The 19,195-nt window shown below is 52.4% G+C and overlaps 1 protein-coding gene across 7 annotated transcripts in view; it reads right to left on the bottom strand.

Moving 5' to 3' along the window:
- The window catches only part of CAMSAP1 (calmodulin regulated spectrin associated protein 1), a 61,162-nt gene that overhangs the window by 30,355 nt on the left and 11,612 nt on the right, over positions 1-19,195 (bottom strand). For all 7 annotated transcript variants that reach the window (XM_057313840.1, XM_057313839.1, XM_057313838.1 and 4 more), the window contains exons 3-4: positions 8,941-9,203; positions 7,757-7,918 (exon numbers count right to left, since the gene is read on the bottom strand). In XM_057313840.1, the coding sequence (XP_057169823.1) occupies positions 7,757-7,918; positions 8,941-9,203 (425 nt within the window). The remainder of the gene's footprint in view (positions 1-7,756; positions 7,919-8,940; positions 9,204-19,195) is intronic.

Genomic DNA, 19,195 nt, shown 5'->3' on the forward strand with positions numbered 1-19,195 from the left:
GAGGCCGCGCCGACAGCGGAAGCAGCATGGCATTCTGTGACACGTCATCTCAAAAACATCCAACCCCCCCCCTCTTCCACACGAAGCCGGATTTCTTCACACACTTCAATACAAGCACACTCTGGCAAATTACATGCAAAAGCAAGGAAGAGAAGCCAGCTCTTCTTCCAGGAAGCCAGATGTTAAAGAAACGCACAAAACTGTAAAATATCACTTTTTCTTCCAAAAAATAGTTATTTTTCATAAAAATATATTATTTCTATTAGCTATTAGCATGACATTAGTTTACTGAACTTTTAAGCAAATCAAATGTTGATATTTTTTAATCCTTTAAAATACACGGCAATTTTTAGAAGTGTAATGGGGACCTGAGACCAAAAGTTTGAGAACTCTTTATCTATGTAAAAGAATGATGTGCAAAAACAAAGGATAAATATTCCCTATTTTCAATCACTTTAAAAGATATCTAGGGGAGCCTGCGTGACTCAGTCAACTGAGCGTCTGACTCTTGATTTCGGCTCAGGCCATGATCTCAGGGTCATGGCGGGAGTCTGCTTGGGATTCTCTCCCTCTCTCCCTCTGACACTCCACACCCTTGCTCACGCCCATGCTCGCTCTCCCTCAAATAAATAAATCTTTTAAAAAAATAATAATGATGAAAAAACAGAAGCCATCTAACTGTTGAAAGCAGAAGCACTATGTCTGAGAGTACAGTAAAGTGAATGAGAGCAGCATCACGGAGGCCGGGAAGGGAAACGATGTTCCTGACATCACTTGTGAAATGGTATCGCTTTATCTGAAGGCCAACTGTAAAGAACTAAAGATGCATATTGCAAACCCTAAACCAGCCCCCCAAAACCTACTGGATAAAACGGAGTACTAACAAACACCCAGCCCAAAATTAGCCATAAGAGAAGAAAGAAAAGGAAAAAATGAGATAAACAGAAAGTAGGTTATCAAACCCAGGCATCTCAATAATCACATTAAATGTAATTGATCTCAACACTTCAAGGATAAGTCAGATTCTCATTTTAAAGAGAAAAACAAGAGAGGGGTGCCTGGTTGGCTCAGTGGTGGAATCTGAGACCCTTGATCTTGGGGGATTGTGTGTTCGAGCCCCACATTGGGTGTAGAGATTCCTGAAACTAAAATCTTTAAAAAAAAGTAAAAAGAAAAGAAAGACAACAAGAGAGTAAAAAAGCAAAAATAAGAGAAAGGGAAAGGATACAGCCTAGGTACATTAGTGGTTAGAAAGCTGGAGCAGCTGTGCTACAGGAAATGAAGGAGCCCCTGGGGACAAGGACTAGCGCCTGTGAGAGACAAATTTTCATGATGACAAAAGGGTTATTAATGCATCCAGAAGATATAAAACTCCTAGAAATTGTAGATGTAACAGCAGACTGCAAACACCAACACAGGAGAGTAAAACCGATGGCGGACGCTGGAGACCTCAAGTCCCATCAGCGTGGCTGCAGGACAGGGCACCCACAGCCAGTTCACGCCCACACGCAGAGCACCCTGCCCAGCCCCGGCACAGCACGCACCGTGTTCAGGTGCACACGGGACACCCTACAAAGCCATGCAGTGGACTGCAGAACAAATCTCAATAGTCCGAGGGCTGAAATCAAGGACTATACTATCTGAGCACAACAGAATTAGAAACCAAAGCACTCAAAGAGATCTAGAATCACCTCCCCCAGCTGGGTGGAAACTAAACTACAAACTTCTAGATAACCCATGGAAAAAGTAGGACCGTGCAGGTAAAACTGAAAATGGTGCAACCAGAAGGACGAGCACCCCAGCATGCAAACGGGGGAGGCTCCTGCTCTGAGGAGCCAGCAGCTTGAAATGAAGAAAGGGCTGAAAGAACTCACTTTCTACCTTAAACTAGAAAGGAGAGAAAATTAAATTCAAAATAAATAGAAAAAATAATTAAAAGTTAAGATAAGTTAAACAGAAAATAGAAGAAATCAGTAAAAACCTAAAGCAGGTTTTTAGAAGATTAAGAAGATTGACAAACCAGACCAAACCAAGGAAAGAAAAAAAAGTGACAGAGCAAGAAACAAGAGGAGACATCACTACAGACATACGCACATTTAAAAGATAACAATGTAATTCCATCATTTAAGTAAAATTGAGAAATTCCTTGAAAGTCACAAGTCACCAAAACTGACACAGAATTATACAAAACCTAAAACTGGGCAAAATATTTAAACATGCACCTAACCAAAGAATATACACAAATGTCTTCAGCCGTTAGGGAAATGCAAACGAAAACCACCATAAGACAGCTCTACACAGCCACTCAAATGACTCCCACTAAGAGACAGACTACGCCGAGTGCTGGCAACGGTCCGGAGCAACCGGGGCTCCCTCACTAGTGGGAGCTTCAAAGGGTGTCATCACTTTGGAAGATACTCTGGCAGTTTTTCTAAGGTTCAATACGTCCTTGTTGCTGACCCGGCAATTCTACTCCTACATATGCTACTCAAAGAAATGAAAACCCATCTGCATGTAGACTCGTACACAAGTGTCCCTAGCAGCTTTATTCACAGGAAGACAGACACTGGGAACAACCGTAGCGTCCATCAACAGGGGAAAAGGGGAAACGTGCTCTGTTCATAGAACGGAATTCTCCTGAGTATAAAAAGAAAACCACTGACAGATGCACTAATATGGATCAATTTCAGAATCCTTTTACTCCGTGAAAGAACCCCGGCCACAAAATGAGCACATACACACGATCCATTTTTATCAAAACCTAGAAGAGGTAAAACTAACTTCCAGTGAAGAAAGGAGATCAGTAGTCATCTGGGCTGCAGGATTAACTGCAAAGGGACACAAAGGAACTTTTTTAGAGTGATGGAAATGTTACCTTGATTGTGAATGTTAAACAGATAGCCACTTGTCAAAACTCAAAGAACTGGACCCATTTATTGCATGCTAATCGATTATACAGCAGTGAAGCTGGGTTTTGTTTGTTTGTCGGGTGCGACTGGGTGGCTCAGTCGTTAGGCGTCTGCCTTCGGCTCAGGGCGTGATCCCGGCGTTCTGGGATCAAGCCCCACGTCAGGCTCCTCCACTGGAAGCCTGCTTCTTCCTCTCCCACTCCCCCTGCTTGTGGTCCCTCTCTAGCTAGCTCGCTCTCTCTCTCTCTCTGTCAAATAAATAAATAAAATCTTAAAAAAAAAAAAAAAAAAGACTAAGCAACCAGCTAGGCATCAAAAAAAATGTCAAAAGCCACAGCAAGATGGGTCCTGGTAAAACTCCAGAACTCTGGGGACACAGGACAGCTCAGTCACACACAGCAGAGAATCTGGAGAACAGCTCTGTGGTGAGTCCCAATCCCAGGGAGGGCAATTCCCCACCCCCCTCCAGAGTGCCTGATGATCCAGGGGAGGGAAAGGGGCTTGTTCAGGAGCTGGGAAACGCTGGCAAGGCTGCAGCCTTTCTGAGCATGCTGCCATGTCCAGACATGCTCCCAGCACAGAGGCTCCGGCTGAGAGCGAGGCAGGTGCGAGCTGACAGACAGGCAAGAGCCAATGTAGCAACCACTGAGCCACCTGGACTGGGCAGGACAGTCCCTAGAAGTGATGCAACACAGAAAAAAAACTCACACAGGTCGCCTGACAGGCCTGTGACTTCAGAGTGGCTGAAAGGGCTGACAGCATCCAGACACAGAGTCAAACACGGAAAGGAAGTGAACCCACAGAAATACCTTCCCAAATGAAAACAGGCCAGCGTGGCAGTGAGAAAAGCTTAAATCTGTACTCAAGTGTAGTCACCCAGCAGGAGTCTTGGGAACACTATCTACAACCACAGCTTCAAAGAAGATTCAGATATCTTATGAGGCATCGAAGATCGATGCAGGACAGAAAACTTTCCTACGTGAACTCTCAAGAGCCCAAAACTTATTAAACATGCAGCAGTTTTCAGTGGGGAGAAAACCCACCTGCAAAATGAAGGTGGGAAGGCTTTCAGGCCCAGCTGTGAGCCGTCAGGCGTCAGAGGACCCACAGCCACTGGAGTCCACGTAGGAAAGGCTTTGGGGAGCTCACACCTCATCACAGTTCAGGGAAAAACCCTCTGAGTGCAGAGAGCATGGGGGCACATCTCACCCTGCCTCAGAACTCACATCTGAGAGGAGCCTCACAAGCAGTGAGTGCCAGAAATCTGCTGAGTGAGCACACCCCTTATTTGCCACCTGCAAATCCACGCTGGAGAGAAACTGCATGAAAGCAGTGAGTGTGGGGGGAGCCCTTGGCCAGAGGTCACCGCTCAGTCAACATCAAAGCACACATGAGGGAAAACCTATCAATGTAAGAAACTTGTGTTCATAGGGAAATGCTAAAGAACTAGCAAAACATGGAAAAAACATTCAATAAAAATGTAACTATTGGGCAAGGACCAAAAAAAGGTCACAAAAAACTGAAGCAAGTATTAACTCCAGGAAAACCAAAGTGTGGCACGAGAAAAGGGTTGCGAGCTGTGAAAATGTTGTTCCTTGCCATAGTAATGTCACATCTGACCACAGATCCAACCACAGCAGGCCATGTGACCACAGGAGGCCTGCAGGGACCTGAGGGGAAGGTCACATGAGCTAATAGCAAATTAGAAGGCAACGCCTACCAGAGGCAGAGGCAGTGCCAGAAACAGAGTGCATTTCTTTACGATACCGGACAGCACATATGCACAGAGAAAAGTGATGCCGCTGGACCACATGAAGATCACCTTCCACACACCAGCCAGGGTCCAAGGTCAACCAAGGCAGCAATGACCACATGAAGATCACCTTCCACACACCAGCCAGGGTCCAAGGTCAACCAAGGCAGCAATGACCACATGAAGATCACCTTCCACACACCAGCCAGGGTCCAAGGTCAACCAAGGCAGCAATGACCACATGAAGATCACCTTCCACACACCAGCCAGGGTCCAAGGTCAACCAAGGCAGCAATGACCACATGAAGATCACCTTCCACACACCAGCCAGGGTCCAAGGTCAACCAAGGCAGCAATGACCACATGAAGATCACCTTCCACACACCAGCCAAGGTCCAAGGTCAACCAAGGCAGCAATAACCTGGAAAACCACACCTAAGACTATGGCACATGGAGGGGCGCCTGGGTGGCACAGCGGTTAAGCGTCTGCCTTCGGCTCAGGGCGTGATCCTGGCGTTCTGGGATCGAGCCCCACATCAGGCTCCTCCGCTATGAGCCTGCTTCTTCCTCTCCCACTCCCCGTGCTTGTGTTCCCTCTCTCGCTGGCTGTCTCTATCCCTGTCAAATAAATAAATGAAATCTTTAAAAAAAAAAAAAAAAAAAAAAAAAAAGACTATGGCACATGGAGAACACCCTTAATATACGAGAAACGTGATCGGGCAGGGGAGAAAAGGAATACACCCCACCCCCAAAGAAACATGATCAAAGATAACAAACAAGCACTTTACCAAAAAAAAAAAAAAAGGAAATAGCCAAACATATACTCTATTTTTAAACTCCGATTTGACCAATGAATGGAAAAATAAAAGTAAAAGGAGACACGATGTTTCACCTTTAAAACGGCAAGCTTTCTTTAGTAGTATCTAATTTATGGGAAGTCATGGGATAAGACACCTCCACAGACTCACAGTATGAAAAACAGTACAATCATAAGGTCAGAAATTTGGCAAAAACCAGTCTAAAGCCTTTAAAAATGAACCTCGGCTACACGGCAACCACTGCCCACCGGTTGTGTGTGGGAGGAACATGGCCGCCTATGGAGCCGGCACCTGGAGACAAGAGCAGGTGGGCAGCACAGCCGGCCCGAGACCCCATCCCCAGCCTGCCAGAGGCAAGCCTCGGCTTACGGCCCAGCAGCTGGAAGCACCTAATTGTGCTTTTAAGCCTATATATCACGTCCAAATGAATAAAAATGACGAGAATTTATATGAACACACTACGTTTCCAGGTGGTAAGATTACAGGGAATTTATATTTTGTTTGTTCATCATGTTTCCTACACTTTCTGTAAGGACTACGTCATTTCGTTCATAAGGGGAAAAATTCAATAAAAGTTATTAGAGAGAAAAAAAGTTAAAACTTGCACTTGGGCAGGGATGAAAGGTGTAACGTAGGGAATATGCTCAACCCCAGGGAGGCTATGTGGTGACGGACGGTAGCTACGTTTGTGGCACCCACGGCACGATGTACAGACTTGCCGAATCACTATGTTGTACACCTAAAACTAACACGGCACCGTATGTCAACGAAAAAAAGAAAAAGACCTGACCACAGTAAACTCATGTTGAGACTTACAGAAATATCACCCAAGAGCGCCTGCTTGAGAGTCTCTCTCTCCCTCTCCCTCTGTCCCTCACTACCTCCCTTCCTCTCTTAAAAAAAAAAAAAAAGGAAAGAAAGAGTCGCCCAAGGTTCAGTTGCCTATGGAAACACGCACCAGTCCCAAACATCATTCTTTAGCCAAGTTCTTGTGGGTGCTTCCCACATGCACGGGGACAAGTAAGACATGGTGTCCCCCACCAAGACACAACCTTCTGGACAATGGCCAGCTTCCAGGTTTAAAGCAGGATCCAGAGGGGCGCCTGGGTGGCACAGCGGTTAAGCGTCTGCCTTCGGCTCAGGGCGTGATCCCGGCGTTCTGGGATCGAGCCCCACGTCAGGCTTCTCCGCTATGAGCCTGCTTCTTCCTCTCCCACTCCCCCTGCTTGTGTTCCCTCTCTCGCTGGCTGTCTCTATCTCTGTCGAATAAATAAATAAATCTTTAAAAAAATAAAATAAAATAAAGCAGGATCCAGGGATTCCGGTGAACCCTGGAAAAGCCCCCTCCCTCACTGAGCAGAGATTTAAGGTCATCTGCCCCTATATTCGCTTCCCCTGACCCAATCTGGGTAGGAAACCAAGTAAACAACAGGGGTCTTAGCTAGAAGTCACAACACCACTTGACATAGGCCTTGCTTCTCACCATGGAAGCCCTTCCAAGGGAGCCGACACACACACCATGGCCTTTGCCTTGTTCTTCGACTACTTCCATGGCCACTGACTTTGACCTTGCCTCTTATTAAATAAAGCCTCACTTTACGAATACACGTGCCAGCTATGTAGCGAAATCATTTCAAATCCGCGGCACACTAACACAACTTCACAGCGCACTGCTCCGCCTTGTTTCCTCTGCTTCCTTAGCCAAGCGTCCCTCTCTGCACACCTTTTTGCAAATAAGGATGCTTAAAAACCAAAAAGTGTTGGTGAGGTAATCCTATAAATAATCGCATGCCACTAAAAATACTCTTTCTATACATTGTATAAAAGATTACGCTGTAAGCTTTTAAACTTAAAAAGAGAAAACAGCACTTAGGAAAATACCACTTTCCTTAATCTTATCAAAACACCTTGTGAAATCAAGCACTCCTTTAACGCACGGAGGTGCTGAGATACAACTCCACAGAACGTGACCATTCAAAGCCTGAGCGCACCCCGCTCCCCGCACCCCGCTCACACCCTCCCTCTTCATGTCTGGGAGCAGACCTGTTGGCTCTGTCTGCGCAGCAGCAGACGCGCTGCGGGACACAGCACTTTCACTTACTGCGTCCGTAGCCCCTCCAAGGGCAGGTTCTCAGCGTGACACACGAGGAGGGTGCCTCCCTTCCTCGGGGGGGAAAGCACCTGCCACCCAAGGAGCACCCCCACCCATTCACACTGCTCGGGGAGACAACCCACAGCCCCCTGTGCCCGTCCTGGCCACGGCTCCCGGCACTCACCTTGTTCACCCAGAACACCATGGCATCCTCGAGGTCGTAGGGAAGCTCTTTCGAGGCACTGAACGTGGAGAAGCGCTTGACGCTGGCCACCACCTTCTCAATGCTGATCATCTCCACGGTGTAGGCCATCATGAGGGCGTCCACCATCGCCATGTGGGCGCTCTGGACGCAGAGACAACAGTCAGCGTGGCCCAAACCCACCTCTCCTAGCAGCTTCAACACAGAGACCCTGCTCACAAACTCTGACCCAATTCCATTGTTTCAAGGTCGATATCTGCACGTTACCCGTCCCCAGGGTCCAGCCAACTCGGCACCCTGTGGTGTGGAGGGCTCCGTGCCTCCTTTCTCGTCTCCATGGCAACCTGGAGAGCCCCAAGGGTGGCATCTCTACTTCATGGCTGAGAGAAAAGGTACAGAGGGAAGAGATGTGCCTGAGGCTGCAGGACCGGGAACAGGTCCCCGGGTACCAGTCAGGAGCCCTGAACACGAAAATCACACCACATCTTTGCACCGTCTCGTCCCAGAACCTGAGGAACATCCTCTTGACTCACAACACATCATCGCAAAGCCCACGAGTGAAAAGCCACAGAATGCGAAATGCCAGTGAACAGGCAAAACAACAACGCGGGAGGCACCAAAACTCGCTGACCCAGAGTGGTCTAGAAAAGTCATATCAGTGGTGTGGCTTCCAGAGAAAAATGGGGAGAGGGAGAAAAAGGCACCTTTACTTCTTTACCTGGACACAAAAACACGATGTGCGTGAAACAATCTAACAGGATAGGCAACAACCACTTAGCATAACCCCTGCAAAAAATTTGCCTCCAAATGTTTTCATTAATATGCCTCAACTTAAGCTTGGCATCCACAGAGCACTGCCGATGCGGAAGAGAGCAGAGAGGAAGCGGCTCTTTTCCCCTTTCTCTGCAATCACAGGCACTGAAAGAGAGGCACAACAGCTCAGAACCTCATGGCAGACACAACCCCGGCCATCCTGTGGGACACTCATGCTCATGCCATCTGCGCCTCAAGTTTCAGGGCGACCTTGCCGCCCGCACGCCACCGAGCTGCAGAGGGACAGCTGGCAGCACGACAGGCCGGGGCGCCAGGCGGGCGCCCGTGGCCCTAGAAGCGGTCCCCGCTGGCGAGACACAGCCCCTGCCCCCGCAAACGTGCAGGAAACTCACCATCTTTATGGGCGCGTGGCTGAGGTCGGGATCCATCACAGGGGTGTCGTCGCTCTCCATCACGTAAATCCCTTTCCGGGACAGAGCCTGGATGACGGACTGGTGTCCCTGTAAGGCGGCCACCTGGTCCCCCTTCAGGATGAGGCTGCACACACGGCAGTAGAGCTCGCTGGACAGCAAGAGCTTGATGACAGGCGGCTTGATGTGCTCCTGCTCATACTGGTCAGTGTAAAAGGGGTCCCTGAGGTCCTCGGGGATGTTATCTGAGCCAAGGAAGAGATCACCACGTGAGCGTGACACGTCCACTCCAACTGCTAACAGAGGACTGAGCTGCCACTGACCACGATGGGTGACTCATCACATACTCGCACATCTCCCCCGGCAGAGGCAAACAAGCTGCTTACACCACCGGGGCGGGGGGGGGGGGGACGCGTGGGCAATGCACACCTTTCAGCAACTTCACCACCACAACCCCAAGGAGCAACCCTCCCTGACGGAGGGGAGCGGGAGGCAGGTGTGGGAGCCCAAAGTGGGTAGTGGAGCCAAGGCAACCAAGACTCAGCCAGACTAGGGGAGCAGGGCATCTGGTCACACCACGGGGGCCACAAGCAGCACCCAGGGCCACCCAGCACCTGGTCGCCCTGCAGGACGGCATGCAGCACACCCAACATAAGTGCTGGGGAGGGAGTCAAGTGCATCTTTTTTCTGACGTCCAGCTGGAGAGGACAGCAAGGCCGAACACCGGGGTCTTTAGAGAACGCCAGGCCTGCAGCCACCGTGGCAAAGCCAGGGCAGCGGCACCAGGCCTCCACCTGACTTCGGACCAGGAAGCATCAGTGCCACGCGAGCCGTGTCAATCAAGCATCACCACAGTTCCATCAAATCGAGACTTTTGTCCCCGCGTTACAGACGGGGAAGCAGAGGCACAGAGAGTACACCATGTGCTCAAGGTCACCAGCGGCAGAACCCAACCGTGCACGCACCCGATTCAGGGTCTACACCACCTCCCACACAAATACTCCCACCATCTGTGTACACTGGGGACACTCACTTTCTAAATGGCTGGCATGGCTTCCCCAATGGTGTCCCTCACACTTGCCCTCCAAGATGTCAACTGCTGTCCCCCAAGAGTGGGGGACACTCTGTACTCAAGTAGACTGGGAAACACTAAATTAAACAGAGTTAGGCTGATCTCTTCGGGTAGGGCCCGTAGACCGTTAACTCTCCAGCCCGGAGACTTCCCCCATGGTCAGGTTCTGGAACCATCCCCACCTGTGGAAGAGTTCAGACAGGCCTAGTCTCTCCAAAAAGGCCGGTGAAGGACACCCGTGCCACTCACTGCTGAGACCCGGGGCTGCCAGCACACCCTCTCCCTGCACGGTCCAGGCACCGCCTGAGGAAGAGGCCAGTGACCCCCAAAAGCACCCTCCGCCTCTTCCCCTGGCCCCTCACCCTCTTCAGCTACAGGCACTATTCTCAGAGCCCTGAATCGCTTCACTGTGGGTCTGGGGCTCCTCCGTGTTTCCCCACAGTCTCCTTAGCGCTTCACACCAGTTCTTACTTCTAACAACACTGCCGCCCTTTTGTTTTCAAGCACCGTGGTTCAAAGCTCAAAGCTCGGGGAGAGCACCACCGCAGCCCAGCAGGCACAGACGGCCAGGGCCAGAGGGACACACCCTTGCCTCGGGAACAAAGCAGCAAACGGCTTGTGAACAGACCCTGTCAGAGACTATCCTATTTTGAAATCAGCAGGAGTCCTGAAACACACAGATCATACCAATAATAAAAGAAGTGAGTCCCAGTACAAGACACAGTGGGACGATTTCTGCTTTCTTGGTAGGTGACGGTGACGCATGAGTGGGGGGCTAAGGGGAGGGACAGGAGCCGTCCCAGGCAGCAGAGAGCAGCCTGGAAGGACACACGTGGAGGACACAAGGCCTGGTCCCAAGAAGGATGGATGTCGGGAGAGGACACCGAGCCAGGGAGTCCATGGTCTGAGGACGCTTTCAGGGGGGAAAGACGCAAGCAAGGCTGACCTGGGCAGGGGCAGTCGGACCAGCCTCCACCCCAGTCCCCCGCCTCTCTCCGTGACTGCCCCACCTCCCTCCCCTCTGCTAGTTACCCACCATTTCTCCATACACTGGAAGGGGCACTTCCCACCTCAGGTGGCAGGTGACCTCAGTCATCTGCACATGCACATCCTGACCCCAGCCACTCCCCCGAACTCCTCCATCCCTCTGCCTCCTTGAGAGGGGCAGGTAGAGGCTGCTGGCCAGGGAGCCTCATCTGCCTGTAGGTGGACTCCACCTCCCCCACCAGCCCCTCCTGGGCTTCGTCTCAAGGTCAGCTGCTCAAACCAAGAGCTTCAGGGTCATCCAGTTCTCTTCCTGCCAACCCCCTGGCAACCCCGGCTGACTCTCCCTTTGAAATATATCCAGAAAATGACAGCCACTGCCACGCCACAGTCCCCCTAACCCCAGCTCCTCTCACCTCTCACTTAGGTACCTGATGGGCTCCCTCCAGGAGAGCAGAGGCCTGCAGGCCTCAGCAAAGAAAGGTTCCCCGGGGTCACAGCTCTGAGAGGAGGGGATGGGACACAGGCATGGTGGGGGGCTGGCCCTAGGAAGGACGGGAGTCCCAGGAACCCCGGAACCCAGCAAGGCTGGACAGAGCACCCACCCTGGCTCTGCAGCTGCCTTCCCTTTTCCAATCGACTGGGTGGAAAGGTTTTCCATGGGTGGCCCACTTAGTGGAAGCTTCAAAAATAACCAATACAAATCGATTCACATAAACCACTTTTTAATTACGTCTAACTGTGAACATGAGTCACACAACCGATTCACCTAAGCTGCAGATTCGGGACCCCGTGAGTTACGGGGAAATGACGCGTCCGCTCCAGGTAAACGCTCCGGACTCCCACGAAGGCCTCCTGCTGCCCGTCCCTGCCCAGGCACCAGCTTCCTACCCCCACCCTGAGCGAGGCCAGGCTCCCGCCCCTGCCCTCACTCGCCAGCAGAGCGGAGCGGAGCCAGCTACCCACAGCTGACCTCTGCTTCAGGGGGTCGACTCCTGCCGGGACTTCCTGGGCAGTTCTGAAATTTCCCCTCAGTTTTATTAAAGTCAACAACTATTTTAAACAAAAAACTCTGTCGACGCCTTGAACCTATTAAAGTGACTTATTCTTCCTTTCTTCTACAAACCAAAATCAGCTTGTCAGAATTATTCTTCTGTCTAGTCACTATTTACTGAGCACCTCCTGTGAGCCAAAAACGCACAGAAATGAGGGGAGTCCAATGAGGCAGAGCCCCCTCCCAGGGCAGAGCTCTTAGACTAAGAAGGCACCAGGCGACACGCACACAAGGCACGGGGCGCCACACAAATGGGGACGCGGTTGGGGATGGGGTGCTGTGGGGCGCAGACGAGCCACCGAGCCGGCACCGCGGGGCAGGAGGCGGCCAGGCTGCCTGCAGCCGTGGAGCAGGAAGAGGGGGGCAGGGACGACGACACATGAGGAACATGCGAGGGAATGACCCTGACGAGAGGATTCTGGGAACCTGCTGCTCGGAGCCACAGGAGCAGCGAGCTGCACAGGCCACTTCTACACTCGCCCGACAGACACTCGACGAGGTACCTGCCAGTACCCCGCACCAGGAGGGACTCGGGGCATCAGTGGGGGCCGTCAGGGACTGAGGCAGGCACAGGTGCTCTGACGGCCTGGAGTAACAGGTGGGACTGGCCCGGGGCGGGGCCGCTATCTGCCGGAGCCCCAAGGTGGTCAGAGGCCTGAGTGACGACGGGGGGCCGGCTGTGAACAGGGAGCACCGGGAGGGGCACGGACACCCAGGAGCCAGTGGCATCGGGGCTGTGGTACGACCCAGAAAGACAGATTTCCCACTCTGCCAACGAGATGCAGGACGGTGCCTTCTGTTAACACAGGAACCAGAAGCATGGAGGACAGTCAGGGGAGAAGGACACTCTATTTCAGGCATGACGTCTCTCAGGTGCCTGTGGGGCCCTCGCAGAGATCTCAGAAGAGGCAGAAGAACACAGAGATCAGAGCAGAAGAGAAAGGGGCCGGCTGGAGACATAGCCTGGAACCCTACTACGCATCAACCATCATCGCAGCCACGGGAGCGCACGGAGGGGCACACCCAGCGAACGGCCACGCATGGGGCAGGCCTGGGAAGAGACGCCAAACAGCGACGCGGAGAAGTGACCAGAGAAGGGGGTGCAACAGAAGGTGGGGTCGGAGAAAGAACATTTCAAAGCAGGAGTGATCGGTGAGACGAGACACAAGGAGCCCAGAAGGTGTCCGTGCATTTACAACCAGGAGGCAGTGCTGGCCTTGGGAAGAGCAGGGAGAGGAAGGTGAAGGACGAAGGGGCCGAGGAGAGGGCCAGCACCTCCTGCTGCTTTGAGGGAGGCAGCGGGGCCAACACGCGGCAGCAGGAGCAGGTGTAACCGACCGTGGAAGAAGAGCCAGTGGACCGAGGTCTGAGAGCGACAGGAGGGAGCGCCGCTGCTAGTGGTGGCAGCGGCCGTGTCTCCGGCTGAGAGGATGGACAGAAGGAAGGAAGAGGAAAGAAGGACGGAGGAAAGCGGGAAGGGTGAAGCAGCAGGTGAGTGTGAGGGCAGTGGCCACAAGCTGAAGGACCCCCATCAGACACCTGGAAAGCAGGAGGCTCCTGAGCGGGAGGGCAATGCCTGGCAATCAAGCAGGACTGCTGGCGGGGCCCCAACACGGGCCGAGTGCCAGAAGAGCACAGTCTGGGGGACAGCGGTGCCAGTGACACGGGCCTGCAGTGGCAGCGTGTACAATGTGGCTGGCTGGCGATGCAGGGCTAGGACCCTGCGGGTGCATGGGACACAAAGGCGGTATGAGGGATGGGAGGGTTCTGGCCAGCCTGCACCACAAAGGGAGGGCACTAAGTGCAGAAGGAAGTGGAGATGGACAGCAGGTGCGCAGGGGACAGAGGGTCAGAGCCCCCTACTACGGGGCCTCCCAGAGCCTCAGGCATGAAGAGGGCCTGTCCTCCCATCCCCCAGGTTGGGGCAAGTTCAGTCAAGGCAGGGATACAAGTCACGGTGCTGAGGGCAGAGCTGGAGCCCACGCGTCTCACGCACGTGTTAGCCGTCACTCTCATCCACACGACTGTCCAGAGGCTCCAGAGACTCATCAAAGAAGCGCCACCGCTGTCCGCCACACCGCGCTCCACCCTGCAGAACTGGCGCCACATCCCAAGAGACGCATCAAAGAAGCACCATCGCTGTCCGCCACACCGCGCTCCACCCTGCAGAACCGGCGCCATCCCTGCACCCAGAGCTGGGCAGGGGAGCCCGCCGCCAATCCCCCAAGACAGCCCCCCACTGAAGCCTGAGACCCCAACAGGCTCCAGCTGGGTCTAAGGACAGCAGAGACCACCACCCAGCTGCCAGCGACCAGCAGATCGCACCTCAATCTGGGGCTTTCAGCAACCCCGCGGTGCCCCACCCCAGCCCAGCCCATCTCCCACCACGTGTAGAAGCCCACACGTCAGCATTCGCACCACTGACTGAGAAGTGCCACTACTGAGGCTCCAGAGGTGGCTGTGCCCGTCTCCGTGAAGAAGAGCTACGACGCTTCTCACGGTGGGCACGCGCAAACAAGCCTCACAAATCATCATAAGGGCGGTAACCCTGGCCAGAGGCCTTCGCGTTCTGCCCACACCCAAGCCTACGCTGGGGACGTCAGACAGAAAAGAAAGAAAAACAGCTGTGCTGGGCAGAGCCCAGTGACTTTCCTGCCCTACGCCAGGCAAGCACCAATAACAAAGCCGTCACAACAGTCGCAGGGAACAGGACGCCCTGTGGGCTCTTCTCTGCCCCGCTTTGCTGAGGCAGGCTCAGCTGCAGGAAGCACAGACTCGTCTTCTGGCCCAGACCCTGGGAACCTGCCCCCACCCCCACCGGAAAGCAGGAGGGGGTGCTGGATAGCGAATCCTAAAATCTGTGTGTATGTCCCAGACGACCCGAGTCGCCCCTATGTGACACCAACGGGGATCGGCACAGCAATGACTGGAGAACTACACTGGGGCCCAGGTTTCACCGGGTGTCCCGTGGCCAGGCCAGAGCGGCCCAGAGGCTTTCAAGACTAAACCACCACTGAGCTAAGGCCTACGCAAGGCAGGTCATCGGGACTCAGTCTCAGCCTAACCGGGCTGGCTACCTGTTTAAAAAAAAATTCTCTAGATTTTAACAGGATCCAGAGTCTCTCACATGTAAGAGTCAGAATGTCCAAGATACAATCCAGATTTACTCCACGAAGAAAACAGAAGGAATCTACAACTGTTGGAGGAAAGGCAATCAACAGACCCCAACCCTGCGATGGCCCAAACGTCAGACTCATCTGAGAAGGACGTGACCAGTTTTTGTAAGCATGCTCTAAGAAGGAAGAGCAAACATTTTTTACATGAATAAAAAAACTAACACAAAACTCTTAGCAACTCCAGGAAAAAAGATGTCCCAGGATGGAGGGAAACCAAAGACCAGAGCAGAGGAGGGCCGGATGCTGGTGAAGATAAGAGTGGGCTGCAAACTTCACAGCACTCCTCCCCTGTGAGGTGGAGACACAGCGGCACTGGGCCAGCACACAGCGCTGCTGGGTACCACTGGGAAGCTATGGAAGCCAAACTCAGGTGGGAAGCTATCAACCTATCAACCCTCAGCACGCCCCTCCTCCTCCTCTTCACCTCCACCTCGAGGCCCAGAGTACAACTCGGAGAACAGCTCTCTTACCAAGGACGGTGCCGAGGGGAGGGGAGGGGTGGGGATCAACAGGAAGGGCCGAGCACAAACCCTAATGCCAGCGTCCTGGCAAGACCCTCCTCACTCACACCTCAGACTCCCCAGGAAGTGCTAGTCCCCCCCCCCAGAGAAGAGACAGCGCGTGTAGCTAACACCCCAGGGATTCCACCACAGGCACCAACAGCAGGACCAACGCGAAGGAGGTGCAGACTGAGTACCCATATCTGACAAGGGAAGATTCGTGGCCAAACGTGACCAAGCGCAGAGTCAGGATCTTTACACACCCGCGTGGAGAGCTGTCCAGCACCGATGAACAGCATGATCCAGACGGTACACAGAGAATTAACCACCTTCGAGGGTCACCTAGCTGACTGGAGGGCAAGATTGCTGGAACATGTTCCAGAGAGCCCGGGCTCCTGCAGCACGCTCACCGGACGGGGTGCTCCATCCTGTGTCCCAGGAGGACCTGTGCCTCCAGGGCAAGCATAAAGAGGGCAAGCCAGGGCGCCTGGGGGGCTCAGTCCATGAAGCATCTGCCTTCGGCTCAGGTCATGATCTCAGAGTCGTGGGATCGAGCCCCACATCGGGCTCCAAGCTCAGTGGGGAGTCTGCTTCTCTCCCTCTGCCCCTCCCCTCGACTTGCACATGTGCTCACTGGCGCTCTCTCTCTCACTCTCTCAAATAAACATAATCTTTAAACAAAAACAAAAAAAAAAGACGGTAAGCCACATTTCTGGCACCTTTCAAGTTATAAGGGCAAAACTTGCATTTACAGGGCCGGACGAAGACAGCAGGGAACCCTGGTAACCTCGCAGATACTCTCAGCTGGGAACCCCAAGGTCTGCACCCTAAGAATAGGCTTGACTGGGAAGCACAGCAGCCCCTGAAAGCACTCAGAGCCGCACGCTGGAGGGAGGGGTCAGGGGCTGGGGCCGCGTCTACAAACTCGAGTTCCTCCCAGAGGAAGGCGCCATCTCAGGCCTCTGATGATCCCTGCCATCTTCAGAGACCTCAGCCAGTCAGCACGAATGAAACTAAGCAGAGGAGCAAAACAATGGGACACCCTACATAAAGCCCGCAGACACAGCCAGCAAGAGAAGCAGGGTCCCAGGCCCGCGGTGCGGCCAGGCTGAAGGAGGGTCAGGACAGCCTTTCCCCACTGACCACCATGAACTCTGCACCAAACCAAAAGCAGCCACACGAGGATTCTAAACGCCAACAACAGCAGGCAACCATGGGAGCAGAAGCAAAGCCTGAAGAAGCAACACTTACGGGGTCCCCAGCTCTGTACCCACCTCCTCTCCTGCCTCTGACCCGAACGCAGCCCGACGCAGCACCACACGAAAGGCACACAGCCAAAATTCTGATGGAAACCGGGACCTTCCAGCCAGAGGACTGGGAAAAGGGCTCTGCAAGCTGGACAGAGGGAGGAATCCCGGGCTTTATTTCCCTTCTCTTCCAGCTTGCCCTGGTTACAGGAGGGTGGTGACAGTGCAGGCAGCCGGAACGCTGAGAGGGGACCGGCCTCCGTGGTCTGAAGACGTGAGACCACCTGTTGTTTCCGTCCTCACCGCACCGCCCCAGGCATGCAGAGCTGCACGATGATAGCACGGGCAGCTAGGACTCCATGTGAAGCCCTCTTTCTAGCCAGAGGAGAAGCGCTTCTTGGAGCCAGAAAGTGTAGAGGGAATCCAAGAAAGGAGAGAGCCGGGAAGGGGACCCCTAATTCCATGGATGAACCCACACAACCCTGAGCTACGTGCATGTGGAACAGACCCAAAGAACCAAACTGACCTTGAAACCAGTGCACACAAACGGCACAAGAGACCCATGGCCTGAACCTAAAGGTGTTCACTACCACCCAGCTACAAAACAAAGCACCAAAACATATCCGCAGGATCTGGAAGACTTTAGCAGTACCCAGAAAACCACCCCACAATGTAATATGCAAAATGTCCAAGACACAATCCATAATTAATCAACATATAAAAAACAGGAAAGGGGTACCTGGGGGGCTCAGCTGGCTGAGTACCTGACTTGGTCTCAGCTCGGGTCGTGATCTCAGGGTCATGGGATCAAGCTCCAGGATCCATGCTCAGCAGGAAGTCTGCTTGGGATTCTCTCTCCTTCTCCCTCTGCCCCTCCCCCCCACGCACTCTCACTTGCGCTCTCGCTCTCTCTCTAAAATACATAATATATCTTTTTTAAAAAATAAAAATAAAAAGCAGGAAAATGTGAGCAATTCTCTGGGAGAAAAAGTCAATCAACAGAAGCCAACCCTGAGATGACCCAGATGTCAAAATTATCAGACTTTAAAGCATGGATTATAACCAGGCTCCATGAGGTCAAGGTCACGACTCTTGAAATAAATGGGAAGATAAAAGTTCTCAGCAGAGAAATAAAATTAAAGAGAAAAAAAAGAACCAAAATTTGAGAACTGAACAATACAGTGTATTGACGAAACGTTCCCTGACCAGGGAGAATGAAGAGGACGGGGAGGTGGGTCAGCGAAGTGGAGACACATGCGTGAAATCATCGAGCTGAAGGCACAGACTGCAGAGAAGAGCCTCAGGGAGCATTGGGACGGCTTCAGAAGTCGAACGCCTGTGCTCCTGCACAAAAGAGACTGGTGCCCAAAAGCATCTCAAGAAGTCACCGCCGAAACCTCCCCGTACCTAGTGAGAGACACAGATTTACAGGCTTCGGAAGCCCAAAAAACCAAACAGAACTGACTGGAAGAAAACAGTGCCCGACACTTCCTAACCAAACTGCAAAGAAACAAAGACGAAGAGGAAGTAACAGGCTCTCGGGACCCATGGCTGAGCAATTAGCTACAGACCTCCCCTGACTATCCTTTAAAACAACGAAAGGAAAAAAGACAAGAGGAAGGGGCGCCTGGGCGGCTCAGTCGGTGAAGCGTCTGCCTTCGGCTCAGGTCATCATCCCAGGGTCCTGGGATCGAGTCCCGTGTCGGGCTCCCTGCTCAGGGGGATGCCTGCTTCTCCCTCTGCCTGCCGCTCCCCCTGCTGGTGCGCAGGCTCTCTCAAATAAATAAATAACTAAATTCTTTTAAAATAAAATAAAAATAAAAAATTTAAAAAAGACGAGGAAGCATTTTGGCAGAAACACAATTTGGAAATTACAAAAAAAGAACTTGGCAAATTAGAAAAATGACAAAGCAGAAGTTCTAGAACAGAAAAATACAGTAACTAAACTTCATTTCATAGACTGGACTGGTGAACAGCAGACCAGCCACCAAGGAGAACATACAGTCGAGAAGGTAAGTGGCAGGCCCTGCAAGTGTCACAGCAATGTGACTGGAGGCCCACAAAGGCAGGAGAGAAAACACGGGACAGAAACTATATTTCAACAAATAGGAATTTTCCCATACTTGTAAAGTTCATGAAACCCAGCAGAATAAAAAAGGAGATGTACACACCAAAGAACATCGTGGTAATACGGATGAAACTGA

This window comes from Ursus arctos, unplaced genomic scaffold (assembly GCF_023065955.2).
Source record: "Ursus arctos isolate Adak ecotype North America unplaced genomic scaffold, UrsArc2.0 scaffold_18, whole genome shotgun sequence".
NCBI classification, from domain to species: domain Eukaryota; kingdom Metazoa; phylum Chordata; class Mammalia; order Carnivora; family Ursidae; genus Ursus; species Ursus arctos.